General features: G+C 44.7%; 1 protein-coding gene across 1 annotated transcript in view; it reads right to left on the bottom strand.

The window, feature by feature from the left end:
• CRB1 (crumbs cell polarity complex component 1) overlaps window positions 1–19,893 on the bottom strand; it is a 101,238-nt gene that overhangs the window by 65,821 nt on the left and 15,524 nt on the right. The window contains exons 3-5 of the mRNA XM_088673583.1: window positions 15,987–16,182; window positions 11,499–11,638; window positions 8,786–8,968 (exon numbers count right to left, since the gene is read on the bottom strand). Coding sequence (XP_088529709.1) covers window positions 8,786–8,968; window positions 11,499–11,638; window positions 15,987–16,182 — 519 coding nt within the window. The remainder of the gene's footprint in view (window positions 1–8,785; window positions 8,969–11,498; window positions 11,639–15,986; window positions 16,183–19,893) is intronic.

The following is a 19,893-nucleotide window of genomic DNA, read 5'->3' as shown; positions in this document are numbered from 1 at the left end:
CTTATAAACATCCAAGGAAGGCGAGTCTACTACCTCCCAAGGGAGTCCATTCTACTGTTAATACCTCCATTGTCCAAAATCCAGGGCAGTCTCGAGCAGGTCGCGTGCCCTGGCGCTGAGGGGTGGAAATCGCTCCGGCGCCCCCGCCCTCACAGGGTGCAGCATGGCTTCCGCGCAGCTTCGCTTTGCGGCGCCCTGCCTACCGGCCTGGCGCCCCGCGCCACCAGGACTCTACCTAGAGCCGGCCCTGCCAAAATCATTGTTCCTTATTATGCAATGGTACGGAGCGGCAGATGGGAATAAGAGATAAGAAGCTACCCAGAGCCATCCAGTGGACTTTGTGTATGAGAGATGACTCAAAGGGGAGGCATAGGGATGCAGGAGCTATTTTAATGTAAACCTGCCTTATTTACAGTTCCTCAGATGATACCCCTATCCTTCAAAAGTCACACTTTTCAAAACTGTGCAATGCAATTCCCCATCAAAAACGTACAAAAATGTGTTAGGGAATCATTCCGCAAAGAAACAAAAGTAGAAAGTTTCTAGAAGGTTCCAGAGGTTTTTCCTTTATGTATGGGAGTAGCACTCTGAGCCACTGAATTGGCATTGGCCAATAAGAAGACGGCCACTCGGATTTGTTTTTGCAGACGCCTGATAGCAAACGTCTGTCCAAAGAGGACTGTCTGTAAATTCTGCTGAAGGACTGTTGCTGTAATTTACGACGTGTGGGAGATAAGAAAAGACATTTGTTTGAAAGTGTACTGTTAATTGCTGTTTATTTTAACAGTTGAAAATATCTTTGCTACCGTAATGCTTGTACCCGGACTGGGAATAAAATCTCTTGACCAAGTCTTCACAGAGTTTGTGAGTCATCTTTAGAACAACTTTGTCATTGTATACCACTTCCGCGAGAGAAAGAAGATAAACTCTGCTAAACAGTTTAAAAGAGGTATTACCTAACCACCAGTATCTGCGCAGCGAAAGTGTGTGGACGGTAACCTCTAATAAAATGTGTATTTTAGAGAATTGTGCATAAAAATGTATATTCCTGATTGTAAAATGTGGCGCATGGAAATAACATCCAAGATGCATTTTATCTGGGAAAATTGTTTGCTAAAATGTGTATGTTAGGAGACGCATGTACCAAAATACTTATGTGTTTTCATGAGGACTTAAAAATCATAACAATCACATGCTGATGCTGGAATATTGCAAACTGAACTAAAACTTGGAAAAATGAGAAACCGAGACACACCAAGACTGACAGATTCATCCATCCCTAGCTGCAGTACATGTAAAAAGGATCCAGGTGTCAATAGTCAATCGTAACCTGAACATGAGCCAGCAATTCGATGAAGCTGCTAAAAAACTTAATGCAAACTTAGGCTGTACTAACAGAGCATAGTGTCGAGCTCAGGTGAAGGCATAGTCCCATTGTGTATTATGCTGGTCAGCACACATCTTGAATACTGTGCCCAATTCTGGGTGCCACATTTTAAGAAGGACATCAATCTACTGGGGAGAAAGACCAGAGGAGGGTGACCAGGAAGGCGAGGAGTCAAGAAACCAAGTCCTATGAGTTGAAAGAGGCAGGTACATTTAACCTGGAGGAGAGGAAAAAATAAGAGGACACACGATTGCGGTCTTCAAATATCTGAAGGTCCACCCTGCAGAACATGGAGACTTGTTCTGTTTTGCTCCAGAAGGCAGGACTAAGACTAATTGGTGGAAATGAGACAGGTCAGCAGATGTTAGCTAGTCATTAAGAGAGACCTTCTAACAGGAAGAGCTGTTTGGCAATGGTGCAGAGTGCCCCTCTCCTTCTCTCTTGAAAGAGAGAAGGTGGTGGCTGGAGGTATCTAAGCAGAGGATGGATGGCCATCCGTCAGAGATGCTGTAGTCACAGATCCTGCACTGAGCAGAAGGCTGGACTCCAAGGTCTTTTCCAAATCTATGATTCTTGTGCCAAGAAATTAATGCACATACGTTTCCAGTACTGTGACATTCTTCTCTTTCGCATTGGCTCGACGCAGCAGGAAAGGACTAAAGATGTCGAGAGAGTCCCCCTGGGGATTTAAGATGCCAAGATGAATAGTGGTGCTGGAAGAGAGGCAGCTAGCAGAGTCCTTTATGAAAAGCCCACCCCAAATGGTACCTGCAGGCAAGGAGGGCCTAGACTGTGTGAACAGTATAATGAAGGCCGACATTTCCCCCCTCACAGTAGCTTGGACACAGAATGTCCAAGAGATCTCACAGCCAAAAGGACCCAATTGTAGCCTACCATTCCTTTCCTTGTCCTTATTGAAGGCCAGCAGCTGATGTTAGATCTCTTTCCCAGCCCAGGAAAGAGTTCACAGCAGAAACTCCCTCTGCAGGCGAAGTCTGTTGACAGAGAAAGGCTAAGTCTCCCTAGTTAAGGGGTGGAGAGACGGTCTTGGTCTTGGTCCTGGTGAGAGAGGGGATGGAAATGATTGGAATTTGTTTTTTGCTCTGGCTTTTCACCTGCTGTTGCATCTGTACAATGAGTATTGGTTGCTGAACATTTTGAGTGTTTTACTGAAGTCAGAAATCAGTACAGTTGTACCTTGGAAGTAAAACGGATCCGTTCTGGAAGTACGTGTGACTTCCAAAGCATTCAACTTCCAAATCATGGTTTCTGAAGCTCCTGCAGCCAGTTGGAAGCCACTGAAGCCCCATCGGACGTTCGGCTTCCAAAAGAACATTTGAAAACCGGAACAGTTACTTCCGGGTTTTGATCATTCAGGAGCCAAAACGTCCGAGTTCCAGGGCATTCGACAACCAAGGTACAACTTATATGGTACGGTAGGTGCATGGAGTGTGATTGTTGAGTGACTGGGTTTGACAGCGGGAAAAGGTTTTGAACTGTTAAGTAAATGCAATACCATATTGGCCTGAATATAAGCATCACTTTCCCCAAAAATTCCGACCGTGAAAAGTTAAAGTGCGGCTTATATCTGTGACCTTACAGTATACAGCCAGCAGTGAGGGGCAAACAACGCCAGAAGTGCTGTGAAGTGCCTGCCTCACGCATAGTCCCCCGTCCTCTCCCCCAAGGCCAGGAAGGGAAAGAGAGCGAGGAAAGGGAAAGCCCACCAGCAACACAGCGTGGCTCGCTCCCCCCCAGTATGCAGCCAGGAGCAGCAAGGAAGGGAGCGGCTTATATTCAAGTATTCCCCCCTCCAATTTTTAAGGTGCGGCTTATATTTGGGCCAATACGGTAAATTTGAAGTGGTTGGAGAACAGGGAGAAAGGAGCAGCTATTTTTAGTGAGATATATGTGATATATCTCTCTAAAGATATGGAGGTCTCGTACACCCCAGGTAGTGTGGTTTCTGACCTTGAGCCAGACATCTTGGAGAGTGAAGTCAAATGGGCCTTAGAAAGCACTGCTAATAACAAGGCCAGTGGAAGTGATGATATTCCAGCTGAACTATTTAAAATTTTAAAAGATGATGCTGTTAAGGTGCTACACCCAATATTCTAGCAAGTTTGGAAAACTCAGCAATGGCCAGAGGATTGGAGAAGATCAGTCTACATCCCAATTCCAAAGAAGGGCAGTGCCAAAGAATGCTCCAACTACTGCACAATTGCCCTCATTTCACACGCTAGCAAGGTTATGCTTAAAATTCTACAAGGCAGGCTTAGGCAGTATGTGGACTGAGAACTCCCAGAAGTGCAAGCTGGATTTCGAAGGGGCAGAGGAACCAGAGACCAAATAGCAAACATGCACTGGGTTATGGAGAAAGCTAGAGAGTTCCAGAAAAACATCTACTTCTGCTTCATTGACTATGCAAAAGCCTTTGACTGTGTTGACCACAGCAAACTATGGCAAGTTATTAAAGAAATGGGAGTGCCTGATCACCTCATCTGTCTCCTGAGAAATCTCTATGTGGGAAAAGAAGCTACAGTTAGAACTGGAAATGGAACAACTGATTGGTTCAAAATTGGGAAAGGAGTACGACAAGGTTGTATATTGTCTCCCTGCTTATTTAACTTATATGCAGAATTCATCATGCGAAAGGCTGGACTAGATGAATCCCAAACCGGAATTAAGATTGCCGGAAGAAATATCAACAACCTGAGATATGCAGATGACACAACCTTGATGGCAGAAAGTGAGGAGGAATTAAAGAACCTTTTAATGAGGGTGAAAGAGGAGAGTGCAAAATATGGTCTGAAGCTCAACACCTCCCATCACCTCCTGGTCCCATCACCTCCTGGTAAATAGAAGGGGAAGAAATGGAGGCAGTGAGAGATTTTACTTTCTTGGGCTCCTTGATCACTGCAGATGGTGACAGCAGTCATGAAATTAAAAGAAGCCTGCTTCTTGGGAGAAAAGCAATGACAAACCTAGACAGCATCTTAAAAAGCAGAGACATCACCTTGCCGACAAAGGTCCGTCTAGTTAAAGCTATGGTTTTCCCAGTAGTGATGTATGGAAGTGAGAGCTGGACCATAAAGAAGGCTGATCGCCGAAGAATTGATGCTTTTGAATTATGGTGCTGGAGGAGACTCTTGAGAGTCCCATGGACTGCAAGAAGATCAAACCTATCCATTCTGAAGGAAATCAGCCCTGAGTGCTCACTGGAAGAACAGATCCTGAAGCTGAGGCTCCAATACTTTGGCCACCTCATGAGAAGAGAAGACTCCCTGGAAAAGACCCTGATGTTGGGAAAGACGGAGGGCACTAGGAGAAGGGGACGACAGAGGATGAGATGGTTGGACAGTGTTCTCGAAGCTACGAACATGAGTTTGACCAAACTGCGGGAGGCAGTGGAAGACAGGAGTGCCTGGCGTGCTGTGGTCCATGGGGTCACGAAGAGTCGGACACGACTAAACAACTAAACAACAACAATGTGATATATTAGGCATCCCCAAACTTTGGCCCTCAAGATGTTTCGGACTACAATCCCCATCATCCCTGACCACTGGTCCTGTTAGCTAGGGATCATGGGAGTTGTAGGCCAAAACATCTGGAAGGCCACAATTTGGGGATGCCTGTGATATATCACCCCATGTGTTAGTATGCCATGTGGGATAGTAATAACAGGAGTGTAAATTTCACACAAAGTGGGATTACAGGGAAAGCAGTCTTAATCTGTGACATTTTGTTGGCAGTGGTGCGGGATAATAGAGAATCCTTGGCAATGTGTGCGTTTCTAAAATGACTTTTGCAGCTCCAAGACCAACTGGATGTTTCCTGAGGTTCACGAGAAAGGGACTGGTCCAGATGCTCAAAGTTTTATACAGTAACCTTTTAGAGAGACCAATTCACAAGAATAAATTGGTATAGTTAGAATGTGGGCTGAGCCCATCCGTGGTGAATGACAGTCATGATAAAGTTATGAGATTGGTGTGTGTGTGTGTGTGTGTGTGTGTGTGTGTGTGTGTGTGTGTGTGGAGATTATGACACACCCAGCTCCTGGCTCCACTGCAACCCAGCCAGCTCACAACCCAAAAACGACTCATTGGCTATGCTCTCTCTCGAACCCCTTTTCTAAGGTGTCAATCAGCCCTGATACTGCTCTGTCTAGGAGGGCAACTCTCAGGGCTGGTTCAGCTACAGGTCAGCACGGAGACTCAGAGATGAGCAGTAAAGTTGATTCTTTATTCAAGGAAGCAGAATCCAAACAGAGAAGCCTATGAGCAAGACTGGCTCCAGTAAGCCAGTTTCCAGACCTGACAATCTGTGTCTCCCCTAAGTCTCCTCCCTGTCCAGCTCTTTCCCCATCAGTCTTAAAATCTGTTGGGGATGGACTCTCTGTGCTCTCTGCTCTTCTACAAGCAAAGCTCTCAATGCCTTTGGGGACAAGGGAGGAGGGGAGCTGGAGACAGTAGGACTGGCCGGCTCCTCTGAATCTGTTGCAGCCTCAGCCCTCACCTCCTCCTCAGCTGCCTGGCCTACATCTGCAGTGCTTTCTGCCTCTTCTTCCTCTCTCTCACTGAAGCCTGCTGCTTGTTCAGCATCCAACCATTCTGCCCACCCCTCTTGATCCTCTGACCTATCTTCAGGATCCCACCACCACGCCCTTGGCTTTTCTAGGGGGTTCTCCTCCTGGAGCCTCCCACCTCCCACACCTCCTCGTCCAGCCAGCAACTGACCTTCAGAAATATCGGGTGTGTTGACCAACATATTGAACAAACAGTGTGTGTGTGCGTCCCACTCACTGACCTTGGAAGAATTGTTAGGAAATATGCTCCTGAATGCCCTGTCATTGCTGGAGGTGACTGCTGGACATTCACGAACCCATGGGCCCATGCTGTCAAATGAATTACAGCAATCTCTAATCAGCCAAGGGCTTCATTAATTTGTTGATGATGCAACATGAAATGGAGCCTGCACATTTCCCTGCAAATGGAAGGAATTACTGTTCCCATCAGGGTGGTGTTCTGTTTGTCCTTTCTCACGACCAGCAACTGAGAAGGACTTTGCTCATATTCACTACCAAGAAATATTGTTTTAAAATTAGATTTTTAAAGTTACAAAAGATGCAGACAATTGGAATCAAAGCTAAACAGACGAATCTGGAAAGGAAAGGAATTGGGGAAGGGGTGGTGAGGAAGGTCAGTGGATGTTGTGGGGAAGGGGGACTTACATTTTTGAGTTCTGAATACAGTAAGGTTTTAGTCTGTTTTGTGTTTGTTCTTAAACTCAATAAAATTAAATATATATTTTAAAGAGAGTAGGAACAAGCAAATAGCAGCAGACACATTCAAAATACCCCACTGTGTTCAGGAAATTAGACTCATAAAGGGCAGTGGTTTTCAAAATGTGTTCTGGGATCAGACCTGGCATTGGTACTCAAGAGTTGCTAGGGCCTCTGGCATTGACACTTGCTCTGCCCCCAACAACTGGTGTCGAATGCCAATGTTATTTCATCGCAATACAATGGAATGATGAGGCAGCAGGAGAATTGTAGGAAATTTAAATGGTGTCACATAGTATTTTCTGAAATGAACGTATAGCCTGCACTTGCACCCAAAGAATATTCTGGGGCTCAACCCTGCAAAACTCTGGCTGAAATTGAACACTCAATGCTAGTTTTTAGCATTATTGTATGTTGAAATGTAAGAAAGGCTGGAAGTCAACTTATGAACGAGGCAGAGGGTATTCTGTATTTTTTGTAATAATTAGCCAGTGCCTGGAAAGGATGCTAAATGAGAAGAACAGTACTATTTAATTAATAAGGTAAAAAGGTAAAGGTAAAGGACCCCTGGAAGGTTAAGTCCAGACAAAGGCAACTATGGGGTTGTGGCGCTCATCTCGCTTTCAGGCCAAGGGAGCCGGTGTTTGTCCACAGACAGCTTTCCAGGTCATGCAGCCAGCATGACTATACCACTTCTGGTGCAATGGGACACTGTGACAGAAACCAGAATGCATGGAAATGCCATTTACCTTCCAGTCACAGTGGTACCTATTTATCTACATGCACTGGTGTGCTTTCGAACTGCTAGGTTGGCAGGAGCTGGGACAGAGCAACAGGAGCTCATCCCATTGTGGGGATTCAAACTGCCGACCTAGTGATTTAGACCACAGTGCCACCCGCATCCTTATTTAATTACTATCCTGAAATGCACACAACTTGATGGAAATAACATAGAACATTTCCCAGAATGAAGCCAGATGTTGCAGGAACCTAGCTCCTGAAGCAAATCACTGAAATATTTTATTATGCGTTTAAAGAGTTGTTATTAACGCAACAAACAGAAATGCCGCCAGGCAAACAAGATACTCTCAAAATTGTAATTAACTTTTTATCCGTGAATGGAGAAGAGCCAGGATCATAGCTGCTGGCCTCTATACATTGGCTGGCTCTGCACCCCTCTGCTGTTCAAGGCAAGGTGAAAATGGACTACAATTTGTACACCATTTATATGACAGACAGACAGAAGCAAATGCATATTCATCACACAGGAGACGGCACCCCTGGTTTCTTCCACACGAGAGCACAGCTATGTATGAAATCGTTTGCTGACAAACAAGGATCATAGGAACAATAAATGGTCTAAATAAAAAGACCAAGCCTTCTAATGTCATTTGTACACCACAAAAATAGCATAATAAATTTGCAATAATATCTACAACATATGATTCATTATTAGTGGTCAATGTACAAATCCTGGGTTTAAATAAACCAGGTGGAGTGGATTGAATAAAAACAGCAAGTGGAAACAGGATAGAACTGCTCGGCTCTGTTTTGTTTAAAGCTTCCTAACCTTTTGTTTTGTTTTGTTAGGAAGGAAAGAGGGGGAAAGGGGGGATGGTAAACAGGGTGGGGTTGGGTGGTTATGCTTCTATTCTTCTACTTTTAGTGTATGTATGGGGTTTTGTGTCAGCGTTACTTGTATGGGTTCTTTTACTATTCGCTTGTTGTATTTCCTTGGTGGCGAGAGAGGCTGGGGGGTGGCTTAGGGTGTGGTTGGTTGTCTTTGGTTGCCTGTAGTGAGGTGTGTGTGTGTGTGTGTGTGTGTGTGTGTGTGTGTGTGTGTGTGGATCAGGTTAGCCAGATTGATTCATATGTTATCGGCGGGTTCTTCTTGTTGTTTCGTTGGGCTGTGTATGTGATAACCAAACCGGGGTGAAGGCGTCTTCTTCTATTTGTCCCTGTGTCTGTTTCAGTTTAGTGGTTAGTTTTTCTAATAAGGCAAGTCATTTGCTTACAAAACAGCCCTAAGCCTCTATTGCAGCGTAAGTCCACCAGAGGGACCCTTCAGACTGTGACACTTAAAAATACCAAGTCTACAAATCTGGAGGTTGCATTACCTGTGAATCCTGCACGGCAGCTGCACACATAACCCGATGCTCTCTGGTAGCTGAATTCCGAGGGTAGCTCTGGTATTCTTCCATACCAGCTCGACCATGATAGCTCCACACACTCACTCCCATGGAGGCAGGGATTACTGCTACACTCGTTTATATCCATTTCACAGTGAGACCCTCCATAGCCTGCAGAATTGAGAAGGGGTTGTAACTTGAGGTTGTTTAGGACAGCGATCTCATTGTTCATTATTTGGGGTTGTGCTATATTCGCTGTGGAAGCAGCAAAGATAATACAGTGGTACCTCGGTTTACAAACACAATTGGTTCCGGAAGTCTGTACTTAACCTGAAGCGAACTTTCCCATTGAAAGTAATGGAAAGTGGATTAATCCGTTCCAGACAGGTCCGCAGAGTACTTAAACTGAAAATACTCAAACCGATGCGTACTTAAACCGAGGTATGACTGTATTGCGGAACATCTAAGGGGCCTGAAAGGATGGGGCCAGGGGAGAGTGAAGAAAGCTGTAGGAGAACTCAAACCACTTCTGTATCCATCTTTTTATACAGTGGTACCTCGGGTTAAAAACTTAATTTGTTCTGGAGGTCCATTCTTAACTTGAAACTGTTCTTAACCTGAGGTACCACTTTAGCTAATGGGGCCTCCTGCTGCCGCTGCACCACAGGAACACGATTTCTGTTCTCATCCTGAAGCAAAGTTCTTAGCCCGAGGTACTATTTCTGGGTAAGCAGAGTCTGTAACCTGAAGTGTTTGTAACCCGAGGTACCACTGTATTATTATTATTATTAATTGAATTTATATACAGTACAGTCATACCTTGTGTTGCGTTAGGTTCATGTTGCGTCTTTTCGGCTTGCAAACATGGCAAACCCAGAAGTGTATACTTCTGGGTTTCACCGTGCATGTGCGCGCAGAAGCATGCTGCGCACTTTGCGCATGCGCAGAAGTGCTGTATCGCGCTGCGTGCATGCGCAGGAACGGCGCTCCAGTTACGGACTTTTCAGGGTGCGAATAGCACCCCGGAATGGATCGAGTCCATAACTAGAGGTACCACTGTACTGCTCTATACCCGGGGGTCTCAGGGCGGTTCACAGAATAAAATCAAGATATATAAAACCACAAAAAACGCAATAGAAATAAAAACAACAACCCAATAGTCACCCCCCCAAAAAACCCCACATTTTAAAAGGGCATAGATCAACCAAAGGCCTGGATAAAAAAGAACGTTTTTGCCTGGCGCCTAAAGGTGAATAATGAAGGCGCCAGGTGAACTTCCCTGGGGAGAGCATTCCGCAGACGGGGAGCCACTGCATGTATTTGGCATGAAAGCCATGGAAAAGAGGAGTTGGATAGAGTTTCAGCCAGGCAAGACACATGGACTCAATCAGTGGCTTGTAGGGAAGTCACAGACGCTTGGCCTATCATCACTAACTAAGAGCTCGAAGAGCCACCCATTCAATAGGTACATACTGCTGTTCCCTATTGTACCAGTTTAAAAAACAAAAACAAAAAAACAAATCAGAAGAAGTGCAGGCAGGGTGATCTTCAGCAATTCCAGGCAAGTGCACAAAAGCTGCTGGATTTGGTAGCCAGTGCGGACCATGCCATTCAGAGAATCTAAACATACTGTATTTATGTTTTTAAAAGCCATGACAATGTGTTCTGGCAATGCCTTGTGAAATTGCCATAGCAGCTTTAAGCAGGGCTTCCAGACCTGGACCATTAGGGCCCTGTATATCTCACTGCATCACTCTGCAATTAGAAGGAATGGAATAAATAATGCATACTAAATCCGTATATGATGAACTTGTTTCAATTGCCTAATAATATTTTGCTGATGTTCAGCATATTTTGGTACAGGCAGGCCCACCCCAACCCCCATTTACATACATTCAACATGTGTGCAACTGTGTATATGCAAGTTATTATAGTATCATTATTATTATTATTATTATTAATATACTGCTCTATACCTGGAGGTCTCAGGGCGGTTCACAGAACAAAAGCAAAATATAAAACCACAAAATATACACAGTGGTACCTCGACTTACGATGTACTCGACTTCCATATTTTTCGAGTTACGAGCGGCAAAACGGCCGCACGCTTATGTTTTTTTCGACCTCCAAAGGGAAACCACTGAGCTTTTAGGTGCGGTTTCCTCGACTTACGACGTTTTAGATGCGGTTTACTGGACTTGCGAATGTTTCTGTATCCTTTTTTTTAAAAGAGGAAACCGCTTTTTCGACTTCCAAAATTTTCAACCTACGAAGGCGCCTTCAGAACGGATTATCTTCGTAAGTCGAGGTACCACTGTAATCAAAATCAAAACAACAACCCAATAACCCCCATCCCAAAAAAACCACATTTTAAAGGGGCATAGGATGGCACATCACACCGAACCTGGAAGTGACCCAGAAATGTCATAAAGATGTTGCTGAAACCTCACCGAAAGGGTGGAACGGGGTGTTTGCAGGCTTTTTCAATGGGTTTCAATAATACACGATTTCACCGACACGCGTGCTGCCTCAGAATGTAACCCCTCAGTAAAAACCCCCCCCGGGGGGGGGGAGTGGCTGCCTGCATAGAATTTAGGCTGCCATGGTGCATCATTTAATTTATTTTTATTGTTTGTTTACACAGAGAGCTCACAGAGGTTAAAGAGAGGGGAGCTTGTGTGTGTGAGAAAACAGAGTTTACCTGGCCAGCAGTGGCATACGTAACTCTCCACGGCATCCTCGCAGGTAGCATTGTTGAGGCACGGGTGGAACCAGCAGAGAGGAATTAACGTTTCACAGTGAAGGCCCATATATCCGCTGCCTGTACAGTTGCAACTATACCTGCATTGCAATAAAATTGATTAAATCAATGCCATCCTCGGTCTGAGGGCTCGTCTTTGAAAACTCAGTGCTCGTGCAAAGATTTCCAGACCCACATTTGCATCCACCCTTCTTTCTCAGCTGTTGCATCAAGTCCCCTTCCCGGTATGTTTCTTTATCTTTTTTATATTGAATCAGATTCAGAATGTGCCCTTTCATACTTGACTGCCTCTTCTACACTCTTGCAGCGGTCCATAGCCCCTTGGATGTCCCATATCCATAGAGAATGAGCATGTGTAGGAGAGGTGCCTGGAGAGAGAGACTGTTTATTACAGAGATGGGGAACCTGTAGCCCAGGCATCCCCAAACTTTGGCCCTCCATATGTTTTGGACTACAATTCCCATCTTCCCTGACCACTAGTCCTCTTAGCTAGGGATCATGGGAGTTGTAGGCCAAAACATCTGGAGGGCCGCAGTTTGGGGATGCCTGCTGTAGCCCTTCAGTTGTTGTTGAGCTCTGGCTGGAGATGGGAAATTTATTATTATTATTATTATTATTATTATTATTATTATTATTATTATTATTTGGTTTGCCTTTAAAGGCAAGCCTACCAAATTCACACTTTTCTCAACAATGTGCAAACCGAAACACAGCTATTCTTTGAAATTTGCACTTTTCCGCATTTTGCAATAAGGTTCTCTGCCCAAGTACTATGTGCAAAAAACGCATCTACTAGCGTAACATTAAGAGGTATATATTAAGTGCAAACAGGGGGAATCGCTTGCAAAATGTACATATTAGTCAAAGCAGCATACAGAAACATGGTTCCTAGGAGAACTTTGCACTAAAATGTGGGTGAATTTTCATGAGGATTTTCTTTTTTAAAATGCGAATTGTTGTAGAAATGTGGAGAGAGAACTGAATTTAAGACTGGAAAAAATGAGAAACTTACAGAACTGAAAGGAATAGATTTGTCCATCCTTAGCTCCAGCTTCCATCTGACCCAACTAGCTGGGTCAATGAATGGTGGGAATCACAGAACCACAGTTTCCCCAGCCTTGATTCATCGGAGCATCTTATAGCTATACACCTAGTTACACCTTCTGATTTCCTGTCCAAGTTCCCTCTTCATTTTCTGCCTCTCTCACTTACTTCTCCATTCCATTCCAGCAGCCTCCACTTCTCTTTTTCACAATTTGCCTAGCACCCAATGCTTCGTATTTCCAATGAGTCGTACTTCTTAAGACTCTGTCTATAATATGCATTTCTTTTTCGCCAATATAAAATCAGAAAACATAATACCAGTGTACGGCAAGTGTTCCTGAGTAAGAAAGTTTCTAGATGAGAGGCTCACGTAAACGGCAAACCATTCCCGCCCTCCCCCCGCCCCCCGCAATCCCTAGATCTGACATGAAATTTTGCTTCTTGTTTGGGTGAAAACCTTAAATTTGAAATGGGCAGATTTATACTTCCAATAGTCAAAAGGTGAACTTTTAATTGTCACAGTTCATGTTCATATACATGCTCCTGAATTTGCACCCACCAGTCTTCAAATTTTATCATTCCCCCAAATCAAAAGATCTAGTTAAAAAAAACCCATCACTGTTCAATACAAAACTGTCTTGAGAGTCACCTTTGCAAAGTGTGCATGGATAGTGTCATTAAATAGTTTAGTGAGTGGGTGGCACTAGCCTTTGCAGTATCTGGAAAGAGCCTGGAGTCTCCTATTATTGTTCTTTTCCTTTTTTAAGAGAGATAATAAACGTTTGTCTAGCTCCCTGGGCTGGTGTGTCCTCTACGCCTTTCATGACACTCACAGTGCTAATTTGCATTTCAGTTTATCTAATGAGAGCAGAAAACCTGTGTCTTTATTGGAAAGATTAGTTCGGTGGACAGCTTTATTGGCACACACCGACTCCATAGTGGCATAAATAATTGCTATTGTTCAATTCAAGCAGAACAGGGAATTCTCCCTCTGTGTGACATCTGTTCCGCCGCGACAGGAGAATGCAACGCTTTATGCGTTCAATGTTTAATTCCAAAGTCTGCTTTTGAGACCGCTCAGCTATTGATCAGAAACCCTTTCAATCTGAACAGGTCTCTCTTTTTTTAAAAAAAACCACCACCACAATTCATTGGATTCAGATATTGCAGTTATCTTGAAATGGATTCGTATCCAGTCATTGGGAAACTCTGGCTCAGCTGTCACTGAGGTGGCAAACCTCTCTTTATCTGGGACTTTGGGCTGTATCACTTCAGCCTACTGGTCGGGTATCTCCCATGCATAAATACACCCCCATACAAAAATGTTTCCTATGCAAATCAAAGTGGGTGTCAATGAGGAAGGTGACATGCTGGCTTTGTGTTTTAGTCAGGAAGAATATTCAGTCAGCGCAGCGGTTTGAAGTTGTGTAACCCAGCCATAGGTTTGTTAGCTCCATGAGAACCAGGCAATATTTAACTGGTTTTAATTTGGTAGTCTGTATTTTGTTTCTCACATACACAAATTCGAAGTTTTGATACTTTAGTGGGTTTTGTTTTTTCAGGGCGTGCCTGGCAGTTGTTGCTAAGTAGTTGCTTTGATACCCAACATCTGGGAGACCACAGGTCTCCCCTCGCTGCTTTAGACACTCTAATGCAGGCATGCCCAAACTGCGGCCCTCCAGATGTTTTGGCTTACAACTCCCATGATCCCTAGCTAACAGGACCAGTGGTCAGGGATGATGGAGATTGTAGTCCAAAACATCTGGAGGGCCGAAGTTTGGGGATGCCTGCTCTAATGCATGGATGGCTAAATCTGTGCCCTCCAGATGTTGCTGAACTACAATTCCCATCAGGCTTGGTCATCATAGCCAAAGGATTGTGCAGTCAGCAACATCTGGAGGGTACAGGTGAGCCACCTCTGTTCTGACGTATAAGTGGAGCTTGGTACCTGACCCCATGGGTGTTCATTAAAGCAGGTATTTAAAAAGAGGCTGGATGTCCATCTGGCAGCTGTCTACCAGCTCCATCTGGTACGCAGGCTGAGACCCTATCTTCCCACAGACTGTCTCGCCAGAGTGGTGCATGCTCTAGTTATCTCCCGCTTGGACTACTGCAATGCGCTCTACATGGGGCTACCTTTGAAGGTGACCCGGAAACTTCAACTAATCCAGAATGCTGCAGCCAGACTGGTGACTGGGAGTGGCCGCCGAGACCATATAACACTGGTCCTGAAAGACCTACATTGGCTCCAAGTATGTTTCCGAGCACAATTCATAGTCTTGGTTCTGACCTTTAAAGCCCTAAATCAGGGGTAGGCAACCTAAGGCCTGTGGGCCATCCACGGCCCAATTGCCTTCTCAATCCAGCCCGTGGACGGTCCGGGAATAGGCGTGTTTTTACATGAGTAGAATGTGCTCTTTTATTTAAAATGCATCTCTGGGTTATTTGTGGGGCATAGGAATTTGTTCATATTTCCCCCCAAAATATAGTCTGGCCCACCACATGGTCTGAGAGACGGTGGACCAGCCCACGGCTGAGAAAGGTTGCTGACCCCTGCAAATGGCCTCAGCCCAGTATACCTCAAGGAGTGTCTCCACCCTCATCGTTCAGCCTGGACACTGAGGTCCACCTCTGAGGGTCTTCTGCTGGTTCCCTCCCTGCAAGAAGTGAGGTTGCAGGGAACCAGGCAGAGGGCCTTCTCAGTAGTGGCACCCACCCTGTGGAATGCCTTTCCATCAGCTGTCAAGGAAATAAACAACTATCTGACTTTTAGAAGAGATCTGAAGGCAGCTCTGTTTAGGGAAGTTTTTAATGGTTCATGTTTTATCGTGTTTTTAATATTCTGTTGGGAGCCGCCCAGAGTGGCTGGGGAAACCCAGCCAGGTGGGCGGGGTATAAATAATAAATTATTATCATTATTGTGACAATGTAAATTCCAGCACTAAGCAAGAGGATGAACTAGATGACCTGTATAGTGGCATAAACAACAGCTACTGTTCAATTCCAAGTCCAAATCTAAAGCTCTATTATTTATTACCTCCAGTTTTGAATGCCTAAAATATATTCCTAAGAAAAGCAGTCTCCTTTGCACACCATAAATGGAAGGATAATATTTTAGAGAAATCATAATTTTTCCATTTTGGCTCTGCTAAATATAGTCTCTGCTATATTTCTAAATATACACAGATTCTAGCTGGAATCAATGAAAGGTCAAATTTTCAGAATAATAATAATAATAATAATAATAATAATAATAATAATAATAATAATAATATTCACATTCTCAGCCTACTTGGCCTAGAGGTGATTCCAGTCTATTAGGATAAAGGTAACAAGTGCTTGTCATGTGTTGTAAGCACATTCCCCAACACTGAGATTACGTACCCGTTGATACCATCAATACACTGCCCCCCATTGAGGCATGGCTGACTTGCACACTCATCAATGTTGACGGCACAGAGATCACCCAGGAAGCCAAGTGGACAGGAACAGTAATAGCCACCCAGTCTATCATGACAGGTTCCGCCGTTCAGGCAAGGCTGTGACAAACACTCGTCAATTTCCAGCTCACAGTTGATACCTGTGGGAAAAGACAGATAAAGGGGGAAGTTTGAAGGGTGCACATCAAAAGCACCTGTTCTGGAAAGTGATTTTGATAAGAGATGGTTGCTTTGCGAGACGTCAGAACCTTTTGGTTCTCGGATCTTACAACGCTTATTTTTATTCCAGTTCTTCTTGTTCCTAGAAATCTTAAGTGCCCAGTAGCTATTGGTGATTAGGAAATAGGGTCAGGTAACCACACTGACAGAAAGTAGATCACTTTAGTCAGTAGAGCATGAGAATCTTAATCTGATGGGTTCGAGCCCCATGTTGGGCAAAAGATTTCTACATAGCAGAGGGCTGGACGAGGTGATCCTTGTGGTCCGTTCTAGAATTCTCCCCCTCTACAGTTCTATGATTGAAACTCTGTGGGTAAGGCGGCCCTGGGGGATGCCTGGCTCGCTGTCATTTTGCTGTTATGCCAACAAACAATAGTTAATGTTTAGTTGCCTCTGTTAAGTGGTATTGAGATGCTGTTAAGCTTTCATCAGTATTTGCCATCATCGTGGCCGTTGTGGTGGCACAAGCTCCCTTTGGGGCCGCCTCACCCTAAATGCATTGCTCTGAAGGATTCCATCAGAGCATGGAAGTGAGAAGTGAAATGTCCCTGGAAATCTTGGGCGTGTTAGTGCTGCTACCACGAGGGCAACAGGAGGTAAAGGTAAAAAAAAAAAGATATAAAGGACCCTTGGACTGTTAAGTCCAGTCAAAGGCGACTAAGGGGTTGTGGCGCTCAACTCGCTTTCAGGCCAAGGGAGCCAGTGTTTGTCCACAGCTTTCCAGGCCATGTGGCCAGCATGACTTAACCACTTCTGGCACAATGGGACACCATGACAGAAATCAGAGTGCACGGGAAATGCCATTTACCTTCCCGCCGCAGCAGTACCTATTTATCTACTTGCACCAGTGTGCTTTCGAACTGCTAGGTTGGCAGAAGCTGGGAGAGAGCATTGGGAGCTCAGCCCGCTGTGTGGATTCGAACTGCCAACCTTCTGGTTGGCAAGTCCAAGAAGCTCAGTGCTTTAGACCACAGCGCCACCTGCGTCCCTGCAACATAGGACATAGGAAATGGCCATATAGCTACAGCTCTTTCCTTTCAAAAACTGTGCAGAGGGGGGCAGCAAGAGGGGGAAGGTGGTAACTGTCTGCCTTATGTGCTTTAGTGCTTTGCACTGGCCCTGATATTTTCTACAAACTAACTAAACATTAGAACCACAGAGTTGCTCCATTGATTTTTCTAGCTCTGCAAAATCTACATTGCCCACAGGTCTCCAGGGTTTCAGGTGGGAATCTTAATCCCAGCCATACCTGGTTGAATCTGGGACCTCTTGCTTACAAGGCATGGGGTCTGTCACTGACCTACAGCCTTTCTAAAGTCTGGACCTTGAACTGATATTTATTCTCTTCTATTTTGCATCATGCAGATTTTTAAAAAAAATAAAATAATTCTATTAAGGTACATGGAAGAAACTATAAAACTTAGTATGTTTTCCTGTTTTTTAGCCAAACCAAGACTTTTATCTAAATACAATAAAAACACAAAAAGCGAGGGGAGAAAGATACAAAGAAAGAAAAAGGGTAGAGAGATTAAAAGTGAAAGATAGAAAAATAAGATTCATAAAATAATTTTTCTTAAGTGCTCATGAACTGCGCATCATGAAATTCTTCTTTCATTTGGCACCTTTCGTCTTGATTTCTTCTTCTTCTGATAATGGTAAAATAGTGCAAGTTCATGCCTTGATTTTGGCTCTTATTCATCCTCATAAATTGCTGCAGTTTGAGCTGCTGGCAGATTAATTCTGGGTGTGTTCTGTTCGCTACCCTGATGTGCAGTGCCCTTGGCTGTGCTGAGTTTGTGGGGTATATCTCACATGCTTGTTCTAGTATTGGCATAGCTCAGCTAGTGCAAGCGTAGCAGGGGAAGAGGATCCCAGTTGCCCACTGGTATCTGGCTGCCATGCCATCGAGATTTACTGTGAGCATGGCAATTACTACAGAACAGCTGTTGGTTACTGAAGGCTGTGTTGCTCTGGTCCTATCTACATGTTGCATCATGCCCAGCTCCATACGGATGACATTATATTTACAAGTTCAGGAGAGCATTATTCCCCTCCCCAATGATTGTGCTGGTGTTCCTCGTGTTAGCATTGCTGTCATATGCTGAAGCAGCTTTGTGCTATCCCTCCACCATACCATCCAACAGCACAGCAATTCTGGAGCAAAGGTGAAAAGTATCCTCATTTTTTAAAAGGAGTCAGTGAACTGCCAGTGACTAAAAAGGGGGGGGGGCAAAAAGGTAAAGGACCCTTGGATGGTTAAGTCTAGTCAAAGGCGACTATGGGGTTGCGGCAGTGGCGAAGCTGCATGCTCCGCTACTGGGGGCAGGTGGGGGCATGGCTGGTGCCCCCGGGGGCATGGCACGCATCCCGGGGGCATGGCACTCCGCCCGCGGGGCATGACACGCATCCCGGGGTGTGGTACGCCGCCCGCGAGGTCGTGGTGCACATTCTGAGGGCATGATGCCCGGCGCATGAGGGTGCGCGGCGCGTGTCCGGGGGGCCCGCTGCGATGGCACCCTACCAGAATAGCGGTGCCGGGGGCGGTCCACACCCTCTGCACCCCCGTTCCTATGCCAGTGGATCACTGGATGTATGGGGAACATCTTTCAACCCGAGAATCGTTGCTATGTCCCACAGTCTGTTAACTCTACCTACTGAACAACTGTGTGAGCCAGTTTTAAGACTAAAAAGGCCCCATCATAGGGTTGCCATATTTCAAAAAGTGAAAATCCGTACACAGAAGTTGTTGAGATTTTCTTGACAAAGTTGTTGAACTTTGTTTGGGGAGGTGGGCAAAGTTGTCGAGTTTTTGAGCTACTTCTAAGGGAATTCTACGCTTCCGACATTGGTTGCCTTATGTCTGGATTTTCCTGGACACTTAAGTGATTTCTGCCCAGATACTGTTTCCAAAGGCTGAATCCTGGCTACATCCGGGAAATTCTGGACGTATGCCACCCCTACACCATCATTACATGAAGCAAGTCTCTGTCTTGTTTTGTTTTGTTTTGTTTGCTCTATGAATTCATCATAAGGATTTTTATTTTTTTTAGTGTGCATTTGCCAAACTATGTCTAGTGACCGTAAATCTGTCAGGGCTTGTTAACAGCAGCTCCCTGTGAACATTTGAAAACACAGTGACAAAAATAAACGCAGTGTGTATCGAGAGTCTCAGCATAGCCAGATTCAAAACTACGGGCCGAAAAACAGCCTGATTATTAACATGAAACCACAGGATTTGCTATGTTGGATCAGGCCATTGGTCTGTCAAATCAAGTAACCGGCCTTAGGCAACTGAGCGAAAAGTCCTTTCCATCTATAAAATGTCTAGCCAATGTGATGGATTATATATGGGAGGGATTCCCCCCGGTCTCTACTGCTGTAGTCAACTTGTAAAAACATGGGATTTTAAGAGACATGGAAGAGGAGGAGGAGGAGGGAAAATGGATATGGAATTGTTTTGGCATTTGCATGCAATGCCCTGCCATAAAAGTTATTCTATGAAGCAAATTAGGTATACTGTATTTACATTCCTCTAAATTAAAACAAAACAAAACCAGAAGACTCCAGTCGGGTGAATTTTAAACTTAAGTATTCTCAATTAAAGAAAGGGGATATGCACATGTTATAGTTTG

Source organism: Zootoca vivipara, chromosome 7, assembly GCF_965207765.1.
Source record: "Zootoca vivipara chromosome 7, rZooViv2.hap1.1, whole genome shotgun sequence".
NCBI classification, from domain to species: Eukaryota; Metazoa; Chordata; class Lepidosauria; order Squamata; family Lacertidae; genus Zootoca; species Zootoca vivipara.
The sequence above is the reverse complement of the archived record's forward strand: the minus strand, read 5'-3'. Positions and strand labels throughout refer to the sequence as shown.